A 22,949-nucleotide genomic window follows, 5' to 3' on the forward strand; every position below is an offset into this window, starting at 1 on the left:
GCATTCCTACCCACTTACTTGTTTTCTTTCTGTTCCCTATGAGGTTTTTTTTTTCAATTTTTCTTTTCCTTAAACGTCTATGCATCACTTGAGTAATTTTAGAATAATATTTGAATCATATATAATATTTTTACTCTGTCTTTTTGTGGTGGTTTCCCTCAGAACTACTGTCTGTGTGTGTATGCATCACATGAAATGTACAACTGTCAATATTTTACTACCTTTAATGAAGTAGAAAAACCTTGCATTTCTCTCTACCCCTTTACTTCTGTTTATAATGTAACTGTGTTAAATATTTCTTTCATACATATTTAGAACTGTATTAGACAATATAATTGGTAATTCAACCATCAACATAATTTATGAAATTTAAGCATGGAAGAAAATCTATTTTATTTAACCATATTGTTTTTCTCTTTCTAGTGTTCTTTCTTCCTGGACAATACCAACATTTCTTCTTCAATTGTTTTCTGTTTGTAGAACTTCCTTTAATTATTATCTTAGTAGAGGTGTGTTGTTGATAAATTCTCTTGGTTTCCCTCCATCTAAGAAAGTCAAAATTCCCCTTCTACATCTGAAACATTTTCACTAAGATTTTGTGTTGAAGCTCTCCCTCACAACCTCACATTTGAGAATCACTGCATTATTTCATTGTGACCTCCGTGGCTTCTGAGCAAATATTTGCCATCATTGAAATTAGTTTTCTCCTATAGGTAGTGTGTCATTTTTCTGTCATTCTTTCCCAGTCTTTGTCTTCACATTGAAGAAATTGGAGTATAAAGGGTACAAGAAATTCACTGTTCTTTCCATTCCCCTTTTGGTCCCATCCACCAAAGTTATCTAAGTTACTGTGGTTTCTAGTTCTAATATTTCAATTTCCTGAGCTTGTCCCTTTGTTTAAAGCATTATTATATCTCTTGGGGGAAGCATTTAAATGATTGTTATTTTAAAATTCTAGTCAGGTAATTGCAACATCTGTATCATCTTGGTGACACATCGATTAATAATCCTTTTTCAGTTAGCTTTAGACCTTTTCATCTTGGTATAGGTGCCTTTTTTACTAAAGTCAGGATATTTTTAATATTTTAAAACTGGTTTTTATTTAAATCTTCTGTTTTTATTGATCTGGCAAGAAAGGGGGATAGCATCTTTCTTTTTTGTGGTAATATAGAAGTTCAAGTAGCTGAGATAGCTTCTTTGATGTAAAGGAGGTGAGGTTGGGGCCCCTCATTACTGCTAGGCAAGCATGTTATATCCAAGTCCTCACTAGACATCTGTTGCTATCACTCCAGTGGGGTTGGGAGAAGTGTCTCATTGCTGCCAACTAGGGGTACAGTAGGCTCCCCTACTTGGTCTTTGCTGCTGGAATGGGAGGGCACTACAGTGTGTTTTCTGGTGGTTAGCTGGATTAGAGTGGTTTTGGTTTAAGGTTTTCTGTCTCAAAAGGCTAGAAAAAGCAAGCCTTTTTTGAGCACTTCTGTTTGTGGGCATTGGCTTTTGAGGTTGCTGGGTTCTTTGGCTCTAAATCTAGTAGAATGAAATCCCAGGGAACTCATCAGTTTTATTCATTAGATCCCAAGGTCCCTAGACAATTTATATTCTCTCTATCTTACAGAATCCTCTGATGTTTGTTTTATATAACATGACAAAGATTTTGTTTTCACTCAGTGGGAAAGTGCTTTTCTGACTTTCCTAACATCAAGATTGTAGTGCCTGGTACCATATAGACAAGAAAGGTTACAGCAAGGAAAGCTAACCCCATATTTATATGGGTACCTTATCATAGTCCTCATCTCACGTGTAGCATAGTGAGATAACATAGTCCTTATTTCACTTTGTAGAAAACAGAAAACAGCTTTTCCTGGGTTTACATGTCTGTTCATCCAGCCTGGAGGATATGCTGCAGTAACTCATTTAGTGTCCTGTCAACTGATGCACCAGGCTTTCTGGAGCCCCTTTCAGCATCCATTCCTTCTTCCCAGTGTTAGCTGTGATTGGAACTGTTGGTCTGATCACTTGGCTGAGTCCTAATATGACCAGAGTTGAAAAGGCTCTAAGCCATCACTTTGATTCTGTTGCTATATTGTTCACTGAAGTGAACTATCTCAGAAAATAGGAGAGCCTTCCCTGAGTCCCGCACAAAATAAGAGCCAGAACTAGGACTCACTTTGCCCAACTATATGACCAGTGCCATTTTAGTCTCATCAAGCTCCTCCTCCACCTTCTCTGTTTTCCAGTACAGTTTACCTATTTCATGGACATGGATGGCCACTTTACCCTGCTCAACTGGCTCATAGAAGTATTTCCTCATTCCTGGGATTGGGGGTAGCCTATGAGGGTGGTGTGGTGGAAAGAGAGATGGGAAAATGAATTAGGCAGATCCTACACAAATTTGAAAGCCTGTGATTCATGGGGTCAATGGTCTCACCTTCATATCTGAAAGACAGTATACTTTTTGTCTCCTTAAGCCCTGTATCTAGGTCGTTTGGGAAACGCCTTGGAGAGTCAAGAATAAAATTGCAGGTCAAACAATGGATGACTGGAAAAGTCGGCTTGTAATCGAGAGCATGCTTCCCCATTTCAACATGGTGGGAAATCGTCAGGAGCCCAGAAAGCTCCAGGAATCGGTCAGAAAATGGGCTATGGGGGGAGGGGGCACTGAATGCTTCTAAACTTAAATTTGAACATGAGATGTGTTGTTGAAAGTCTTTGTGCAAATTTGGTGTTGGAGACCAACTGAAAATATAAGGCACTTGAATCAAGAAGAACTACTCCTGCCCCTGTGGGTTTCTAGTTTAAAAAAGTTAAGAAACTGGACATAGAAGGGATTCCTATTTAACTGGCTGGCCCTGGTATCTTCTCTCAAAGTCATTTGTCACATTTGTGCTTTATTCTCTAGGAATTCAGCCATCATCCATGTATCTGAACTCAGTGTTGGAGATTCCAGAGGTAGTTCTAAGGGCAGCATGAGAGCCTCTGGTTGCTGGAGTCTGGCAGTCAGTCCCTGCAACATCACCAGTCTACCAAGATTAGGTTAGCAGGAGCTGCAGCAAACACAATGGCTGTTATCTCGGGGTATTAGACCACAGAGGAGTGTCTTGCTTAATCTCTAAAAGTAATAGAGCAGAGGGGAAATGGTTCCTATAGAGCCATGGATCTGTTTCCTTCCTGCTCATGGAACTGGGAGCCCTGAGGTCTGAGGTAATGTCATTTCACATAACTGGAGGGATTTATCTTCCCCAGTTCCCAGGGCAGTTTGCTCTGTTCATTTTAGGAATTTTGTTATGTGTACAGGTGTGAGTGATTGAATCACATTTCTCTTTTTTCCCCTCATTGTCAACAATGTATTGAGGATATGCTATTAAGTCGAGTGCATAAACTTTTAATAAAATTTGGTGACTGGAGTACCACAACATTCACATAAATGGGCAGACAGGATAGACATAGACAGATGAATTGATTGGCCAGTGTGACTTGTTTACAACCTGCCAGACACAAGTTGAGGCATTCACAGAAGAGAATCTCTAATATCCATTGTAACAACCCTTTATATTTCAGGCTTCTCTTTGATGGCCAACATCTGAGACTATAAAGGAAAGCATCTAGTATGTCCCCAGCGTTCACAATCAGTTTAGGCTTGATTTTAAATTCTCCCTTTGTTTTCCACTCACTTGGACCAAATCCTAGGCATAAATGTGGGCGGGCTATAGGTATAGGAAGGAGGCTTCCCTGCTCCTCACTTACTGTCCAGACTTCATAAAAATAAAAAGTATGTCTGGTAAGTAACACTTTTGCTTCCATCTGTGTAGATCATTGTGCATGGCATCTAGGGATCACTGTCCTGGGAGTGGGTCCTTGGAGCAATTCTCATTGTAGAGTGGCTACCATTGTTCATGCCATTTTCTGGCTTGGGCTCTCAGGGCAAATGACCTCTAGCACCCTTCATAAGCTTTGCCAAAAAAAATGCACGTTCATTGATTTAGAGTCACACCTTACCCTTAACCAAAATCAGCTCTTCTTCATCCATAGCACACCTCATTCTCTGTCCTTGGCTCAGAGTGAAATGGCTATTTTTGAAATGCCAAGATGATGTAGAAGACCAATAATTTGCCCTAATTGAAAGGGTCCAAAAATATACCCGAGTTTCTGAAAGCAGCTCCATTAGATGAGCCTTCATCCCAGGTGAAACTGCATCTGTCTTGGAAGACACATATGGTCACCAAAAGGGATAATACTGATAACGCCTGATAAGGACTGTTGCTTCCATCTGTAAGTATCCAGGGCATCTCTTGGTGTGCTGTGAATGCAGCTGGCTTTTAGTGCAGTCAATCCCTGTAGCCTTAGGAAGATGCCTAGTGTTAGCCTCCAACTTTGCTGCAGATGCTGAGGATCTGAACAGCAGGGTACTAGGAAAGAAGATTCAGAAACTGGGAGATTAATAGAATTTCCTGGGTGTTCAACAACAACAACAACAAAATACTGCTGTTCAAAGAAGTTACTGTAGGGATTCAAACTATCATGGCAGAAGGCTGTCCTTAGCAGTAACTGGTTTTGCAGTTCAAGGTGTGGTCTTACCTGGATTTCAGATGTTTCTGTTGTTGGCTGTGTTTCTAAGACTTAAGGACATCCAGACTTAATACTGCTCCTTGGTCCCAAGAAACAACATAAGTCTGGAAGCACATTGTGTGTGCCACCTGACTTCATCCTGAAAGCCTCCCAAACATAGAAATCTGCTCTGGGAAGTAACCTTAACTGGTTTCTTTTTGGTTAGGTTGAAAACAAAGTTAACAGAAAAACCTGTATCACATTAAAATTGTAAAATAAAATCCTATCATTCTAAGAGGAGAGATTTATTTATGCAGAGACAGAATCTCACCCTGTAGTCCAGGCTGACCTGAAACTTGTGACCCTCCTGCTTCAATCTCCTGAGTGCTGGGATTACAGGCATGTGCCACTAGAAGAGAGCTTTTTAATTGCCCTGGAATTTTCATGTAAACAATTGAGAGCTACTTTGAAGAAAGAAGTGAATTTGAAGTAACAAGTATTTTTAGCCTAAGATCAGGACCCAGGACCCTGAGGTTCTAGTCTTACACCTGCTCCTAAATAGCTACAATGTTCATTCATTGTCCTCTAGGAAACATAATTCAGATGAACCAATAGCAAGAATAACTGCCTTGACTTCAACATTGACTAGATATTAGTACTTTGCCTAGCATTTAGGGAACACTATCTCCTGATTACCCCAAGAAGAAGTCATAAATAGGTTAAGCACCAAATAACAGGCAGATTTCAGAGCCCATTGTCCTGCAGCATACTCTGCTGCATCTTAGATGGAAAGCTTGTTTTGAAACACAAAATGCTAAGTGCACTTTACAAAGTAAATTGTAAAGAAATGTAGTGATTCAAGTTCCTTTTCAGCATCGTTGTTCATCTAGTACCACGATTACTTAATGACTCCTGTGGCACAGAAAAAAGAGGTTTTCTTTTGGCAACATTTGTCTATCTATTCAAGGTTAGTAGATGGTTAGTAGATGGAGACAGCATGTGGAATGTCATGTCCTTTCCTTTGAAGTTCAGATTGGAACTTCTACAGATCCAGTAGGTTGATCAAAAAACTCAAAGGCATTGAATGCCCCAGAGCCTACATAGGCAAAGACTCAGTGTTTAAGTCGAATGTCATTTCTGCCTCTGTCTATACCTATTCCATTTCTACAGCTGCTTCTGAGCAAAATGGTGGAGTTGGCCTGGAAATATAGCTCAGTGTGCACAGTGCTTGTTCAGCATACACAAAAATCTAGTTTCAGTCCCCATTACTCCCAAAAGCAATACCATAAACTCTTCTAAGTATAATAAAAATGAGGAGGTTAAGGACACTAAATGTACAACTTGGGAAAGAAAAGGGCATGTACTCTCTGTTCATCATCTGTGTTCAGCGCCTTAATGTTACTAAATAACTCTATAGGTTACAATAAGTTGGCATGCCCAGTACACCTTATAAGCTTGCCAACTACTCTTTGGCTTGAAGGGAGGATATTCTTATCACTTTCTTTATGTACAAAATAATAAGGTCTGAGGAACCTAGTACCTCATAGAGAATAGTGAGTGAATGGGCAAGGAGCTACATCAACAGTCCCATTGCATAGTTCAAAGGACAGTGTGCTCTGTCCCTTCAGAACAACCCAAAACAACCCCAATCTGTCTCCTCACCTTCAATTGAAAGTGGCAAACTGAACTCTGGAAAAGAGAGCATGTACCCCCACCCCATAAAGAGTACGTGGATATTTGAATCGTTCAAATAATACTGTCCCCAGTTCCATCATTTCCTTTAAAATACCCAATAGAGGCTCTTCACCTCTGTGGTGTGTAATCCAGGTCAAGGTCTGTGCCCATCGACCTTGGAGCTCTGTTGTTTTCTTTGCACAGAGTACTAAACTCAGGAAGGAGATCTCAGAGGCTCAAAGCTGTGACTAATGGTATAACCTGGAACAAGTCCCCTTCATTTTGAATTCTGAGAGCTTGGATATGATTTATAAGAGCCTGTCTATATCTGGCCTTCTGCCACAATCCCAGGAACCTTTGTATGTGTACATAGCTCTAGGGCTAGATTCTGAGATCCAGGACTATAGTCTTCCTTCACTGAGAGCAAGACTATTTTATGTTGAAGTTTGAGATCAGGAGAAGTGACTGCTGCTCTGCCCAATTACTGCTTCCTATGCCTGGATTAGAGGCTCCAATACACACACTAAGCCCTGAGTTCTCAAAACAGAGCAGTGGACAGAAGAGAATTCCAGGTGTCCTGGTGCTTTCATCCCAGTGGTATAATCAGGTGAAGAGTGGATAACATCTATGTTTCCTTTAGCCCTCTGACCAGCACAGTCTGCTTCCAGCCTGGCAGCAAACCAGGCTGCTTTGGAGTTGTATGGGAAGGCATGTGGAGAACTGAAGTGACTCTGAAATTTCAAGGTTCAATGGCTGGTGTCTTTGTCAATATTCTCTACTTCATGTAGGCTGTAGGCCTGCTACAGGTGCAAGTCTGGCCTCAAGAGAAAGGATCCCAGGTATGTAGGTTGCACTGCTGAGAACCAGGTGATGCCTGAGAGCAGTCCCAACCACTTGCTGAGTTCTTAACATGAGCCTTGGGGGCCCAGTTTCCACAATAGTCAAGAGGGCTTAATAAATACTCCCTGACTACTTCAGGATCTCTGACATCATGATGAGTAAGACAGAGATGTGGACTTGTCCTAAAGCATACAGGCTTTGACTGTTCTTGGCACCTTTTTAGCTATCAGAGGTTGGCATTGACTCAAAATTATTTTTTCCACCAGAAAGGCAAGGAACAGTGTGTCCTTGGAACTCAGCTTGGAATACAGAGGACCCCTAAGGATGGCTATGGTCTCATAGGCAGCCCCATTGCATAGAGGAGAGCTGGATTTATAGTGCAACTCTGAACATTCTGGGTCAAGGCCTGCAGTGCATATGCGCCTTGCTATTTTGGGGATCCTCCCCATGGAGCACGCAGCTGTTCACTCCCTTTACCCACCCTGCCCCCTTCTCCTCCTTCTGCAGCAAGGGCCCTTTCCTGCTACTGATATCCAACCAGGCAGGGAAGCCAGGCACATATTTTGCCTACAGACTAATCTCTCTTCAGCAAGGACTGAGAAACTCTCAGCTTGAAGGACACCACCAGGCTTGGTATCTGGGTCCTGGCTGAGTAGCCCAGCTGAGAAAATCAGTGACCTGCAAATCAGCGTGTTAGCAAGGGAAGATGCTGGGTAGGGAGCACCTCTGAATTGATGGGAGCACACAATGGCCTTGTCTGAATTCCAACCCAGCCCCTCCCTGCAGATTCCTTGATAGTAGGCCCAAGGTAACAGGTGTCTGGAAGCAAACCACTCCAGGCAACACTGAGAACCAGATTTCACTCCTTTCAGGGAATGTGCAACCCATGGGCCATAACTTGGGGATGTGGGCCTATGACATCCCAAAATGCAGGCAGGCCTGTGCAGACTCAGGCCTCTTGCTGTCACTAATCACCTCAGCTGGAGAATTTGATATGTGTCTTTTTAGGTAAAGATGTGGATCAGAAGCTGCCATTGAGGTAATGCATTTCAGACTTCTGAGGGTAGATAGAGCACATGCTTTTCAAGTCTGGGCTACAAAACTTGGTTTCTGCAGTAAATATGGAATAATGTGCCACACCTTCTATTCTGCCCATTCTATCCCCCTGCCTGCCTGCCTGCCTAACTCTGCTTTCTCTACCATCTCCCCCTTCCTTCTCAAAGATGGACGTCCCTAAGATTTCAATGTTAGAAAGGTAGGCATGAACCACAGGCCAGGATTTTACCATAGGCACTCAAACACAAGGCCCAGGCCCAGCTGCTTCTTTTATTACTTGACATCTTCAAACCCCTTGCCCTTCAGTGCAGGCTTGCCTCTGTCTGCCTCCTTCCAGTGCCACAGGCTCCATAGCCTCCCAATTCCCTAGGAAGAGCTGTTTCCCCATGACTTGTCTTCACAAGGCTATTTGCTCCCATCCTGCATTGTGCCTGAGACCTCTTGATCTTCCGCCCCTGCAACTGCTGCTAAGCACCTCATACATAGTAGGTGCTTAGCAACATCATCGAGCCAGTTGCCACACTTACTAGTTTCTGAGAAGCAGCTGTCTTGAGGCCTTCCACTCGGAACAGTAGAACAAGATAGATAATTTGCAGAATGCTGTTTTCCACAGAGGGTAATTCCAACCTGCAGGTGTCAGCTGAGTTAGTCACAGAGGATAGGTGCTTTAGTGGTACAAAGATGAGAAAACAATTCTAGCTTTTAGAGGCATGTTGAAGAGGTGAAATAAAATGCATATCCAGTGTAGCAGCCTCCATGTTGGTCAGAGCCATTAGGATAAAGAAAAGGGGTAGACAGTGTAGCCATATTATCGTAGAGGCCCTTGAAGGCCCGAGAGAGATGGTCTGTATGAAATTCCAATTGCCCAACTGTGTACAAAAGCTGAGAGAGCAAGGCCCAAGGGGATCCAGGAGGGAATGTTGTTCCCTCCTTTCACTGCAGCCACAGAGTACAAGCCAACAGTTGTGCAATAAGTGTCACTAGTGTTGGGTGAAGCATAGCATTTAGGACTGCTACATAAATTGTACAAATCAGAAATGGTCACTCCGTTTTCATTATGTTTGAAATAATAAAGCTTTTCTATTCCAAAAGGTTGCAGGCACACTGCCTCATGAACAGTAGGCCTGTAACATGTGGTATCCTGCTGTATGAGAAAGGGGCTTTGGAAATATGGTATTTCACAAGGGAAAGAGTTCAACTCATACTCTAGGTTGGGTCTTGGTAAACTGCATGCTGGGACCACACGTAGCCCACAGGCTGTCTTGGTAAATAAAGTCCTGGTGGCCCACAGCCCTACCTAGCCTTTAGTATATAGTTTACCACAGAGTTGCAGTGGCAGTAAGCACTACATGACCTGAAAAGGTTCAGCTAGTTACTATATGGGCTTTTCCAGTATTTGTAAATTATGACTCAGGTCACTGGGCATGTGGTTCACTTTTCTAGAGGCCACTGCATTCTATAATAACTAAGTGCTACCTTCAGTACCCACTTGAGGTAAAATCACAGGGGTTTATGCTTAGCCATGTGTTCATCTTCCCCTTCTTTGTCCTAGTTGATCACAGCCCCATACTCTAGGTCCCATGTTCCTTTTTCCTTCCCATGATAATAATTTCCTCTCCCATGAGCATCCAGAGAGAGATTTCACAAACATTCAAAGTTTATCTTTCCTCTGCTTCACCTTTCCCCATAACGGCTTCCCATTGCAAACATAACAGAGCCCAAGCCCCTTCCCATGGCCTGTGAGGCCTCAGGAGAGCTCAATGGCTACTTCCCAGCTTGCTGTGCGCTGGGTCACTAGCTGCCTGCTAGTCCCTGAAATAGGCCAAGAGCCTTTCCCCCAGGGCTTTCCAGCCTGTTGCCCTCCTGCCTGGAATACTGTGCCCCACTACTGTAGCCTGCTTCCTGTATTTGACCTTCACTTAAATGAGGAGGTAAGCCACCCCAGGACTCTGTCAAACCACCATATTTTAATCTTCCAAGGACTTCTGATCTTGTTCTTATTGCTAATGTGGCTTGTTGTGACCTCCCCACTAGAACTCTAGCTACCTCACTCTGATTCTTCTCTGTCCAACTTGTACTCATTCTGGTGGGAGTGTCTGTTCTGGACCCCCAATCAGCCTTGCCTGGTACTGTTGGAAGCCTTTGTCTCTATAGTGAGTAGATGCCCTTTCTTTAGCTGCCTCTTTTTCTAGAACAAGCTTCAGGTGCTGATGTTCTCTAGTGTTAGGCCTGCCCATATGACTTTCAGAAAAACGAAACATGTTCTTGCCTCTCCTTCTCCCTCAAGTCAAGCTTTTAAGAACAAGTAACTTGGCCTATATAAAATAGCTACAGGAAGTAATTTCTGAAACACCAGCACCTAACTCTTGCTTTTTGAATACATGGCATCACACAGCAAAATGTACAGTACCTCACTACTTTCCATCATCTTTTTAATGACCATACATCATGTTAAAGGATTTAGGTTGCTCTGCCTTTACCTGTAGTTATAGATAACAAAATTACATTATTGGCAGTAAACTGACAAATACAAAATCTACTGTGTTTCCCCCAAAAAGTCTTTTTCCCCAAAGAGTCAGTATTTAGATTTTCTGTTTATAAGAAATTCAGGAGTTAGGCATGGTGACTTAGGCCTGTCAGCACTCAGGAGTGAGACTGAGGCAGGAGAATCACTATGAGTTCAGTGCTAGCCTGGACTACATAGTGAGTTCTAGGTCATGTAGGACTATAGAGTGAGATAAGACTCTATATAATCTCTCTCTCTCTCTCTCTCTCTCTCTCTCTCTCTCTCTCTCTCTCTCTCTCTGTCTCTCTCTCTCTCTCTCAATAAATCTCCCTCTGAGTCAGTCAGTAGGAGCTTCTTAGAGTGTTACAAGAAAGAAATATCTTATAAGTTTACCCTTTTTCTGGGCACCATCACTGTCTGCAACACCACCCTCAATAGCATTTTCATCATATACCCCCAGTGCCTTAATATCAACACTGCTGCCATCACCTCTACTTCTTCCTTTATCTACTCTACCACCAATATCACCACCATCTCTGCTCCCATTAACAGCATCACTCCTGCTGTAATCATTCCCACCACAACCACTGGATAGTTATGCATCATCTTTGCTACTTCTTCTTCTACCACATTCAACATTGATGACATCATGATCACTGTCACCACCTCTATCTCTTCTATCGCTTCCACAATCTCCACTGCCATCATTATCACCCTACCACCTCTCTCTGATCCCTTTCCCTCCCATCCCTCTGATACCACACACACACACACACACAGAGAGAAAGAGACAGAGACAGAGAGACAGAGAGAGACGGGATACTTTCCATTATATAACCATAGACATACCACATATACTGAAATAAATACACGTTTTAAAATTAATTTCATATAACTTAGTCTTGTTTACTCTGTCCTTTGGGGCTATAGAACAATATGTTTGTGGTCAAAACTGAATTATAATTTATCACAAGACCTCAAATGCACACTCTTAAAAATTAAGTTTAAATGAAGGAGCTTTCACTTCATAAAAGGATGCACTGAGAATTTTCTTTCAATGGTAAATTCCTGCTGAATTTTATTATGATTTGGTTTACAAAAGTTAGCCTTGCACACAGCTGTTCAGGAGCACAGCCAACAGCTAAAGGAAGATCTGCCTTGAATGGCAAATGTTGCTGAGTAAACCATGTTAACAGTTATTTTAGGACCACCAAGAATGTGTTTGAATTTTCAGTCTTGGAAAGAGAGATAATATTTATTTGGTATCTGTACCATGCCAAGCACTATGCTAACTTTACATTTCTAAGTTTGTAGAATCCTTAAAAGAAATTTGTATGGTAGCCTCACACACCCATTTTGTAGGTAAGAAGACACACTAAGAGTTCTGGGCCTCTCTCCAGACTTCTTAGCACCTCACATTGCTGAATTCTATGATTGGAATTTAATATCCAGAAGTCTTTTTCACAAGACCATCCATTTTCCTGCAAAGCTTTAATATGCAAAGATTTCCTGGCAGTTTAGACAGATGCATTGCACAGGTCCCAAGGCTCCTGAGGCCACATAATGGGCTGTGAAATCAAGTGGTTGGGCCCAGGAGGTTCAGCAAATCCCTTTGTACACAACCTGAAGAAAGAACTTCCTTCTCTGAGGCCATCACTATCTGATATACCCTTTGATGTGTGATTTAGAAAGCCCTGGGAAAGTATAACAGTGCCTACAGGGAAATTAAAACACTGTAACCAACACTGAACAGCAGGTTTTTATCCTCTTGGTGTATAAAGTTGAAATGACCTTTCATTCCCTTCGTGCCCCAGAATAAACTCCATGTTCAACTGAGGAGGGCTGGCTTACTACTGCAAGGTCTGCACATTCATCACCATGGATGACTGAGTTCTTGACTTTCTGGTACTAGACTATACCTCAGATTCTTGAATGCCATCGTCTCCTCTGCCACTTACTAACTGCATGACTTTATTAAGTCACTTGGCCTCTCTGAGCAAAAGTGATATCCTAAGCAGAGGCCTATGCTAGGATTGTTTTTGGAAGCCAAGAACCACGAATAAGAAAATACACAGACCACTGACAAAGACTGAGATCTTAACAAAGGCCTGCCATTGTTAACACCAAGACTTAGTTATAAAGGCCTAGAAAAAGTTCAGCATCTTAAGAATCTGTAGAGATCTTGTCTATTGATTGAGTGCTCATTTGCAAATAACATAGATCCCTCAATTTCCCCAAAGGCTTTGCTACCTGTAACCACCATAGCCAGGATCTGCCTATTCCTGATTCCTTCTCTCTGTCTGTCTTTGTCTGTCTGTCTGTCTTGTCTCTGTCTCTGTCTCTCTCTCTCTCTGTACGTGTGTGTGTGCATGCACGCATGTGTCTCTGTCTTTCTCTGCCTCTGTCTCCTCTCCTTTCTCTCCTCTCTCTGTCTCTGTCATATTAGTTATTCTAGTTTTACTTTTTGTGTGTTTTCTGAGACAGAAAACTATCTTCTGGCCTTAAACTCCCTATTAGCTCAAGCCAGCCTCTAGTTTGTGACACTCACTCCTGTTTATGCTAAGATTACATATGTGTGACACCACACATGGCTTAGATACACCAATTGCTTCTTCTGGCTATATTGTTCCAAGAAAGGGTTATAGAGGAGTTTTCTGAGTGGTAGAGTGGTTAAATAGATGAGGACTACATAATGGTCTTACCTTTGTGCTAGATTCCAGACAGAGTGCTGGGCTATAGGGCTTAGGATATGGAGATGTAGCTGATGAGACACAACTAGCTTCTGGAGCACAAGGCCTTTGGGGGGTCTTTTGTCTTGAAGAAGATACAGTCCATGCTAGACAGCTCATTCTGTCTGGGATGAGAATGCCATGTCCCATTCAATGCAAATCACAGTAACACGTGAGTTCCCTCAAACTCTGCTGTAAGAGTCTAGAGCTTTGTCAACTTTTCCCAAATTGCAGTTTTAGGTCAGAAAGGATCCTGAGTCTTGAAAAAGCACAGAGCCACTTTTCTGGTAACTGCATTTCCCTTGGCCTTCTGCCTCTGCTAGAAGTTAGCATGGAGTACAGGGGCCTCTGGATGCCTTTGCTTGGCCTCAAGATGGAAAATGCACTTTCTGTATTTGCCCCTGGTCCTTGCAGGTGCCATGGACAGAGCCAGATACTGGGAGCTAAAGCAGATAGGCATTTCTCTACAGAAGATACAGAAGGCAGCCAATATAGTTCAGTGGGATAGTGCTTGCCTAGTATGTACAAAGAACATCGTACCATAAAGAACTACAGAGATTTCTCTTGCCCAGTCTGGAAGTTATCAGAGTCCTCCCTACAGTCCTCCCATATAACCACAATGGTAGATGTTTCTAAGAGGACCTAGATTGTGAAACAACAGTTTTGGGTTCCTCAGAAAGCTAAGCACAGGAATTACCCTGTGACCCAGCCATTCCACTTCCCCCAAGCCAAAAGCAAACTTACAATAAAGTGTGTACTTAAGTGTTCATAGCAAGAGTGGTATGAAATGCTGTCTTCTTGATATGGCATGGCTATCACACTCATGAACTCACAAAAACTGAAGTCTCTGTACAGCTCCAGTTTAGACAGGTACATGATCTCCAGGCCTTACCACATATTGAGTAGCTATTGGAAGTAGGTAGCTGCTGGGAAAGGGAGAGTCCTTCTTTCTGGAGAATGTGGCCATTAGTTGGTTTCCCATGATCCTGGGGATAGCCCCATAACCATGCACATATAGGCAACATTAACTGGACTTAGTGGACTATTTTTTTTTAAATGTCATGAAGTTAGAATGAAGAATTGTTGTGGAGGATATGTGGGGAGTTGGAAGTGAAACTGAGAGGGTAGATGTGATGTTTCATTGCATACATGTATGAAATTCTCAGGAATAAGAAAAAAATAAAATATGCCAAAAGATAGAAACAACACAAATATCCATCGTTCAATAAATGAATAGAAAAAAATGTACTCTACTTATTCAATGACATATTGTTCACCCATAAAAAATTAAGTATTGATGGATGCCACAACATGGATGGACCTAGAAAACATGCTCAGGGACAGTAACTATATACAAAAGGCTGCATTTTGTACAGTTCCATTTCTATGAAATATTGAAAATAGCTAAGCTTAGAGAGACAAAAATGAGTGGTTACAGAGCCTAAAGACAGGAGAAACTCAGCTTAATGGTTAAAATGTTTCCATCTTGGATAAGGGAAGAATTGAGGGACTATTTGATGGCGATGGTTGAACAGCATCATGAATGAACTAAACACGATAGAAGGGTACACTTCAGTAAAAGTTCATTTCAGCCAGGTGTGGTGACTCAGAATTATAATCCTACCACTTGGAAGGCTGAGGCAACAGGATCATCATGACTTCAAGTCTAGCCTAGATTCATAGTTAGCTTCAAGCTAGCCTATGAGACTCTCTTTTTAAAAACTTAATTCCATATTATGTCAATTGTACCACAATTTACAAGAAAAAGGAAAGTCCTCTAGACAGACCATTGTTCCTTGTGTCCCCTCCAAGTCTGTGCTTTGATGGTATTAGAGTTCCCAAGTCTGGACCTAAATCTAACTAGGTTCAATATCTCTCCAGGTCATTAGAAGCTAAAGTGGGCTTATTTAGTAAGCATGCTATGCCTCTGCCCAGCTAAGGAATTTGCTCTATACAGAGCGAGCTCAAGTTAAATGAGTTCTCTGAAGAAGAGCACCTGGTGTTGGGATTATGCTTTGAGGCCTGGAGGAGATAGAACTCAAGGGGTTTTAGTGTACAAGCAATATAATTTAATAGTCGCTAGGGTGCCAGACTTTGTGCTTCCATGTTCACCTAGTCACAACCATAGTTTTAGAGCTACACCACATGGTCCATGGTTTCTCCACAGACACCCTAACTAAAGACAACCTGGTACTTAATATTTCTATAATGGCTCTCACGTTGATAATGGATCTATACTCTTTCGGCCTGTCTCTGACAGATATCAAGTCTCTGAAGTACACTAGGAATCTCCCTAAAATGCTACTCAGACTAACAAGTCTTGGTCCAGGGAATTCCTCAACTATCTCTTTCCCAATCATATTACCAATATGAGTACGGTGTCTACCATTACCTGAGGGTCCACCACTGCATCAGGATACCAAACCAATAAGGTGGTAGTCATGAGAAGAAGGCACGAGTAGACTAGGAGAAAGGGAAAGGGAGAGATCTGATACCACCCATCCTACATGGACTTATCAGTCAAATAGGAAGCCTCAGAAGGGATTGTGGTATAAACGTAGGGCCAGTCTACTTGGCTAGTCTATGAGTGGTGTCCCAGGGGGAGGTGTGGAAAGCTGGAGACAGAGTCTGTCACAGCCCAGAGCAGCATAGAAATGCTTAAGCACAATGATGGAATCTGACAACTTACCAGGCTATGGTTTGTGTGAACTCGTCTGGCTTGCAAGATGTCTAAGAATTACTGCCTAAGGATGTCTTCCACTATTCCTGTCACTGTACAGATGAAGGGCCTTCTGTCATTTGTAAGCACTGCCCAGGTACATGTTAGAGCCATTTTTACCTCACCTTTTGATGCCTTCCATGTTTTTTTTTTTTTTTTTGTCTCTATGAAATACTGAAGCAAATGGACATTTTCTTGGTTCCTTGGCTATGCAGCCTGGCTGCATCTCAGTCACATGTTCCCAGTAGTAAAAGGTTTGACAGTCAAAAGGCTCCACACAATTCATATCATTCAACTGAGTCGTGCAATGAAGCATTGTGTAGAGTGGAGGGCTCCACAGCAGTTACAGAGGGTTTTTTCAGAATCACACAAGGAATCAGTGTATACCAACATCTCCCTGCTGCATTGGCCTGGACTGCATATGAAGGCCAGCCACTGCTACTCTGAGACCATCTGCTTAATCATCTGGCCCTAATCCCCAAAAAAGGAAATGTCCTGTCTTCGAGATTGGAAGTAGGGGCCTATGTTTGCATCTAGTGCTGAGCATGCAGTCTCTTCTGATGCAGGGCAAGGCAATGACATTAACAAATCCCTATCTCTAGGGCAAGATTCGTGATCTAAACCATCTAGTAACAGAGATTGGGGTCCTTTCTTGTAAGCCAATTAGCACCCCATCCTAACCACCCATGATTCTCTAGAGTCGCTTGTCTTGCATGTCTGGGAAAGCTGATAATCTTCTTTGTCCCACAGAAACTTCAGCTTCAGTTTATGGAACTATTTTGCTCAAATCCAACATGCAAATGATACATTCTTAAATATAAAAATGGATAGTATATACATGGATATTTATATGTTCATCTGTACTTATCCAGGTATTTGCTTTAATTTCTCCTTTCCTATAAGCCCAGTCCTATTCTGCACACATGTGCACCTAGACATACACAAAAAAAATGGATTGCCATATCTCAACATTCCCAATGTTCAGTGAGAGCAGATGGTATGAGACTGAAGCAGAGCTCTCCCCAGGAAATACACCTGTTTTTTTCTTGTCCTTGATGCCCCTTGGTTAAATATTGAAAGCTCTTAACACTGAGTCCCAAACACAGAGCTGCACAGCCTCTACCAAAGGTAGATCTTATTGAAAAGCAAAATTTCAGAAGAGCCTATGGCTGCCCCTCTACCAAAATGGCAATCTAGTTAGTTGGGAAGTACTCAGGAGACATGCCTGAGGGCAGCCAAGGGGATACTCCCTCCTCATTAGATACCCCTCAGTGTTCACTGTGCTAAGCACCAGCAGCTACTGCTGTGGACTTAATGAATCAGATCTAAGCAGCATGAGATGCCCCTTGGCACCCCAAGAAGGTATCCTGTGATCTGTTTTGTTAATGAATACTCAGACAGAAGTGAGTGGGGGCCACTTGCATGGATGTGCTTGATGGATGCACACAGATTCTCACTTATGTTACTGTTTGAGTCCAGGAGTAATGTCTACCTTCCCAATCCTTGACACCTTATTCCCAACAGCTTCATGGCAGACCAACAACTAAAGAAAAGCTCTAGGGGTCCTGCCAGTGAATTTCATCAGAGGCCCACTTGGCCAGAATTCCAGGCTTATAGCTTCATTTCCCCTCCCCTCCACCTAATCCTACCATCTGCTTGCCTGCTTACTTGTGTGTATAGATTTCACTATTGTTAAAACTGCTGTGTATTTCATGCTACATTGAAGTAGAATGTAGGACCCAACTGTTGCTAACCTGGGTTCCCTGCAAAGGGATGGCTATGGAGGTCTATACTATATGAACACCTATTGATTCATTTTAGACATTTCTATTTTAAGCCTATCAGATTTCTTTGGCTTTTTTGACAGAATATTGAAGGAACCAAATACAAGTTTGGAATTTGAGGGACTTGTTTGTGGGCTGCTCTGTAAGTGACTGAAAGAATTGCCAAGTTCACAATGTGCCAAGGTATTTGGGTTCATCTGTCCATTGGTTCACTCAATTGCTATTTATTATTTATTTACTGTATTTTCTGTGGACCAAACCTCGGTGAACTGCTTCCTGAAAAGCTTCTGAACCTCAACCAGGCTCCTTGATTAGAAACTGGGCATGTAAGACTGGCTAGGCCTTTTCATCTACCAAACCAGTCTTGCCCAACCTGTAGTATTCAGTCCTCAAATGAATTTAGCAACAGGTCTGATGCCCTTGTTTGAATCATGAGCATCTCAGAAAAGTCAAGGATGTGTGAGTCCTCTTACTCAAGGTAGTAAGGTCCTTCTATGAAGATGATACAGTATTCTACTGTCTGGATGGCTGAAGATAATAGACTGAGAGGCAGCCAGGTGGTCATTGGTTCTCACCCTTCATCTGGCCTTGACCCACTGGATAGGCAATACAAGGAAAGCCCTACCTAATTCCTGAGGGGTAGCCATTGTTATTGGAAGATAGTAAATTTTCAGGGCTCTTATAGATCTGCATTAGGAATGTCACAACCCTTTGAGGCCCTACATTTATCATATAGTCTGCCCGTTCCAGTCAAGAGAGCAGCAGGAGGACCTGAGAGCTCTTTCTCATCATTTCTCACATGATAAAATGAGCCCAGAGACTTTACATGGCAAGGGTAAGACCTCCCTATATCTACCTGATGATCAGGGACATATGCCATGCTTCCTCTGTCCACTCCCTATGCCCTACCCTGGGTTAAACTAAGATAGCTGATTTCTTATGGGAGGATCTGGCTATCTAGATAGTTCTAAGTGATTCTCACGTACAGGAAGGCCTGAAGCACACAACTCTAGGGGGTTTACTTTGGTTTTCACTTGGCCATGAGAGCCATGACTTTAGCCTGCTAGCAGATGAGTGGCTGCCAGAATCGACATCCTATCCTTATTGTCACAAGCATGCCTCCACCTCCTCTCTCTTTACCTACTGAAAGAAAACTCATGGTTATTAACATGACTGAATCATGGATAAGAATCTGAAACAGGGAAACAAAGTGTTGCTTTGCTCCTGAAGACTGCTTTTATATATAATGGGCAGCTCTCCCAAGGTGCTGATCCCACAGTGGGGCCTCTTCCTGTTGTTTGATATCTCCCCAACCCAAGGATGCATCTGCACAGAGGAATTCCTTATTTAAATAACTTTATACTTGAGCTTTTCTTTTATTGCAAGTTTTTCTCATTAAAAACAAACAATACAGAAATTCAGAGAATAGAAAGAGAATTGCCAGCTATTCCTCAAAGGTGACCACTCTAAAATATTGGTCCATCCAAGTTATTTTTGTATGTACTAAACAGTGCATATGTGTGCATGTGGGTGTAAACTAAATGGAATAATTACAACAGTGGCTGTTCTAATTCATGAGCTTTCTCCTAAACATATATCTTAGGAAGCTCCTTTGCATTTTCATTTCTCTGACACTGTTGGGTTCTATTTTATCAACACACCCTGATTCATTTAAGCAAGACGGTGAGGCAACCTAGAAGTTCAATGTTCATTTTATGGTTTGTCTTTTTCAGAACTGGGTTATCTGTATACAGGTAAGAATTGAAATTATTCAGCTAGTTCTAGTTTGTTCTTGAGTGCCTGACTTTGGCAGAAAATTCATTTAGTGACTTCAGTATAGTCCCTGAACTCCCCCTTTAGGTGTACAAAGAATACCCTTTGTGTGACTTTCAGTCCTGTTTAGTATACAGACAACATATTGCTTTATTTGAAATATAACAGGACTGTTTAAATGAGACACAGAAACAAAGAAACAAAACAAAATACATCCTTCTAAAAATAGAATTTTATGATTTTTGACAAGGGTAACTCTAAACTGAGAGATCTGTTTTATACGTGGGCTTCCTAACATTAACTTTAATATGTCAAACCTTTCATTAAATTCATATTCTCTCTCTCATTCTCCCTCTCTCATTCATTCTCATTCTCATTCTCTCTCTCTCTCTCTCTCTCTCTCTCTCTCTCTCTCTCTCTCTCTCTCTCTCTCTTTCCTCTCATAAACACAGGGAACCAGTAAGAGAAGACAGGAAGGAGACAACTTCCACTTCACAGGCATGGCTGATGGGGGCTACCCTAATAAAATCAAGAGACCTTGCCTTGAAGATGTCACCCTCTCTATGGGCCCAGGTGCCCACTCTACTTCTCTTTCTACAGAGCTACAGATGCCCACATTAACCATGAATCCTAGCTCTGCAGATCTGGGAGTGGCTGGCCAGTCATTACTCCTTGAGAATGATCCTTTAGACAATAATTCTATGAATAGCAGTGCTATGGGCTCACCATTTGGGGTGTCATCAACTGCAGACATGGGGCTGAAAGGGCATGCTGTTCCTTACTATGAGAAAAACAACAGTATACCAGCTGTAGACCAGGAGCTTCAAGATCTGCTGGAGGAACTAACTAAAATTCAAGAGCCTTCTTCAAATGATCTTGACCTTGAGAAGATTCTGGGGAGCAAGCCAGAAGAACCTCTGGTTTTACATCACCCCCAGGCCCTCCTTGGCCCTCCTGCCAAGCCTCCAGTTCAGACACCACATATGGAGAACCTTGGACCCAGCAAGGAGTATGCATCTAGCTGCAGTCAAGTCACTGGCACATCTCTACCAATCTTGCCCTCCTCCACAGGGATCAGCTATTCCATTCCTTCCAGCAGTAAGCAGATAGTCTCACCCAGTTCTTCAACGGCACACGCTCAGGTAAAAAACCAGGTCCAGACCATGCTCCCTGTCGCTTTGCCTCCATTATCTGTGCCTCAGTGGCATCATGCACACCAGCTGAAAGCTCTTGCAGCCAGCAAGCAGGGATCTGCTACAAAACAACAAGGTTCCAACCGCAGCTGGTCCAGTCTCCCTCCTCCAGTTCTGTCCCCACCTTACCTCCCGGTGCCATCACCTCATCCACCACCACCACAGCCACCACCACCACCTTTCAGCCCACAGAACTTCACAGCATCCTGCATGTCATCCAATAGCTTGTCTGGCAGTGCTGTGCAAAGCTCGCCCAATGCCTTACTCTCCAGCATGGCCCCCAGCAGCAATGCTGCCCTTGGGCCCACCTTGCCCTATGCTCCAGCGAAGCTCACAGGTCTGCCTCACAATCAGCAGCCACAATTCAGCCCCCAGAGCTCCATTCTTGCCAATCTGGTGTCCTCTACTGTCAAAAGCCCTCAGGGACACCTAATATCTGCTCTGCCTACCAGCACCCCAGGGCCATCCCCACCCTACCGCCCTGAGAATCTCTCCAGCCCCGGCTTGCCACAGCAGTCTTTCACTCCACAGTACTCTCTGATCAGGAGCCTCACTCCCACCAGCAATCTGCTAAGCCAGCAGCAACAGCAGCAGCAGCAACAGCAGCAGCAACAACAGCAGCAGCAACAGCAGCAGCAACAACAGCAGCAGCAACAGCAGCAAACAAATTCAATCTTTAAGCCTATGACCAGCAGCCAGCAACCCAAAACCCTGAGCATGATCATGCAGCAGGGCCTGGCAAGTTCCAGTCCAGAAGCACCTGAGCCCTTTACCTTCAGCAACACCAAGCCCTTGTCACATTTTGTTTCTGAGCCAAGCACCCAGAAGTTAGCCTCCATGCCTGTCCCCTCCAGGCAGCCATCCCTGCTCCACTACCTGCCTCAGGCATCACCAGCACATGTTCCTTCTGCCACTGCCTCTTCTACTGCCACTGCCACCTTGCAGCTGCAGCAGCAGCAGCAACAGCAGCAGCAATCTGACCAGTCTACATTCCTCCTGCAGCAGATAATGCAGCAACCCCAGCGCTTCCAGCGCATGGTGACCTCTGATTCCATGTCTGCTCTGCCTGGACAGGTAAGGCCACCTCCTATCTAGTGGTGCTCCTTTGGGAAATAAGAACTATGTGATATGTTATGCAAACCTGGCTTTGGCAGGCAAATCCAAGCTGTTATCCTCACTGAGGTCAAACTTGACCCTGGAAAATCGTATGTAAGTCAGATAATTGTGCATAGTTAAGTATAGTGTTTATGAGTCCAAAATTATGGTTCCAGGGCCTGATCAGTTTTCTTAACTCTCCTGGGAGGAAAGCTGCATCCATAATCTGTGCTCAGGGGAAGGAGTCAGATAGGACAAGTCAGACATCTATAGATAGACTGTTTCCCTGGGACTGAGTCACATGCCTGGACACACAAATGCTTTGAAGGATGCAAGGGAATCACTCTGAAGCACTTGGGTCTTGTCTGTGCTGGTATTAAACTGATCACTGAACCTTCTAGAAATGCCCCAGCAATCTTCTGCTGAGCATTCTCAATGTGTCTTTCATCACTGTGCTGGATACTGAGGCTGGTCCTAAGACAGACACCACTAAAGTAGTGACTGTTGTCATCTCCATTCTACAAAGGTAGAAACTGAGGCTCAGAAAGTTGCGATGACTTGCCCAGAGTCACACAGTTAGCAAGGGCCAGAGCAGGAGCTTAAAGCCAGAACATCTTGCCCCAAAATCTCTCTTCTTGAGATTACTTTTTTCTTACATTCTGTCTTTGCCTACAGTATTTTGAATCATTAAATGCAATTGGTTCTCCTTGGTGGTGTCTATCATTGTTCCCACTTTTCTTTGCTCTGATCCTTGCCTGTATTAATTATCTATTACTGTGAAAAAAGTTACCCCAAAGTGTCAACTCCAAACCTCATGCATATATTGGGTCATAGGCTCTGCAGGTCAGGCATCATGGCTTAACTGGTTCTTTAGGCCCATAATCTCTCAAAAAGTCACTGTCACCTCCAAATTCCATGGGGAAGGAGCTTCTTCCACACTCACTCATGGCATTGTTGATAGGAAGCAGCTTTTCACAGGGACCTCAGGAAATGTTTATTGGCCACAGTCTTCTTTAGCAAGCATCACACAATATG

General features: G+C 43.0%; 1 protein-coding gene across 6 annotated transcripts in view; it reads left to right on the forward strand.

The window, feature by feature from the left end:
* The window catches only part of Mamld1 (mastermind like domain containing 1), a 145,862-nt gene that overhangs the window by 82,607 nt on the left and 40,306 nt on the right, over positions 1 to 22,949 (forward strand). For 5 of the 6 annotated variants that reach the window (XM_037199280.1, XM_028856583.2, XM_028856585.2 and 2 more), the window contains exons 2-3: positions 2,469 to 2,627; positions 20,079 to 21,893. In XM_037199280.1, coding sequence (XP_037055175.1) covers positions 2,532 to 2,627; positions 20,079 to 21,893 — 1,911 coding nt within the window. In that variant the 5' untranslated portion in view covers positions 2,469 to 2,531. Of the gene's footprint in view, positions 1 to 425; positions 2,628 to 20,078; positions 21,894 to 22,949 lie in introns of those variants that run through there. The other variant, XM_037199279.1, reaches the window with a different exon arrangement.

Source organism: Peromyscus leucopus, chromosome X (genome assembly GCF_004664715.2).
Source record: "Peromyscus leucopus breed LL Stock chromosome X, UCI_PerLeu_2.1, whole genome shotgun sequence".
NCBI classification, from domain to species: domain Eukaryota; kingdom Metazoa; phylum Chordata; class Mammalia; order Rodentia; family Cricetidae; genus Peromyscus; species Peromyscus leucopus.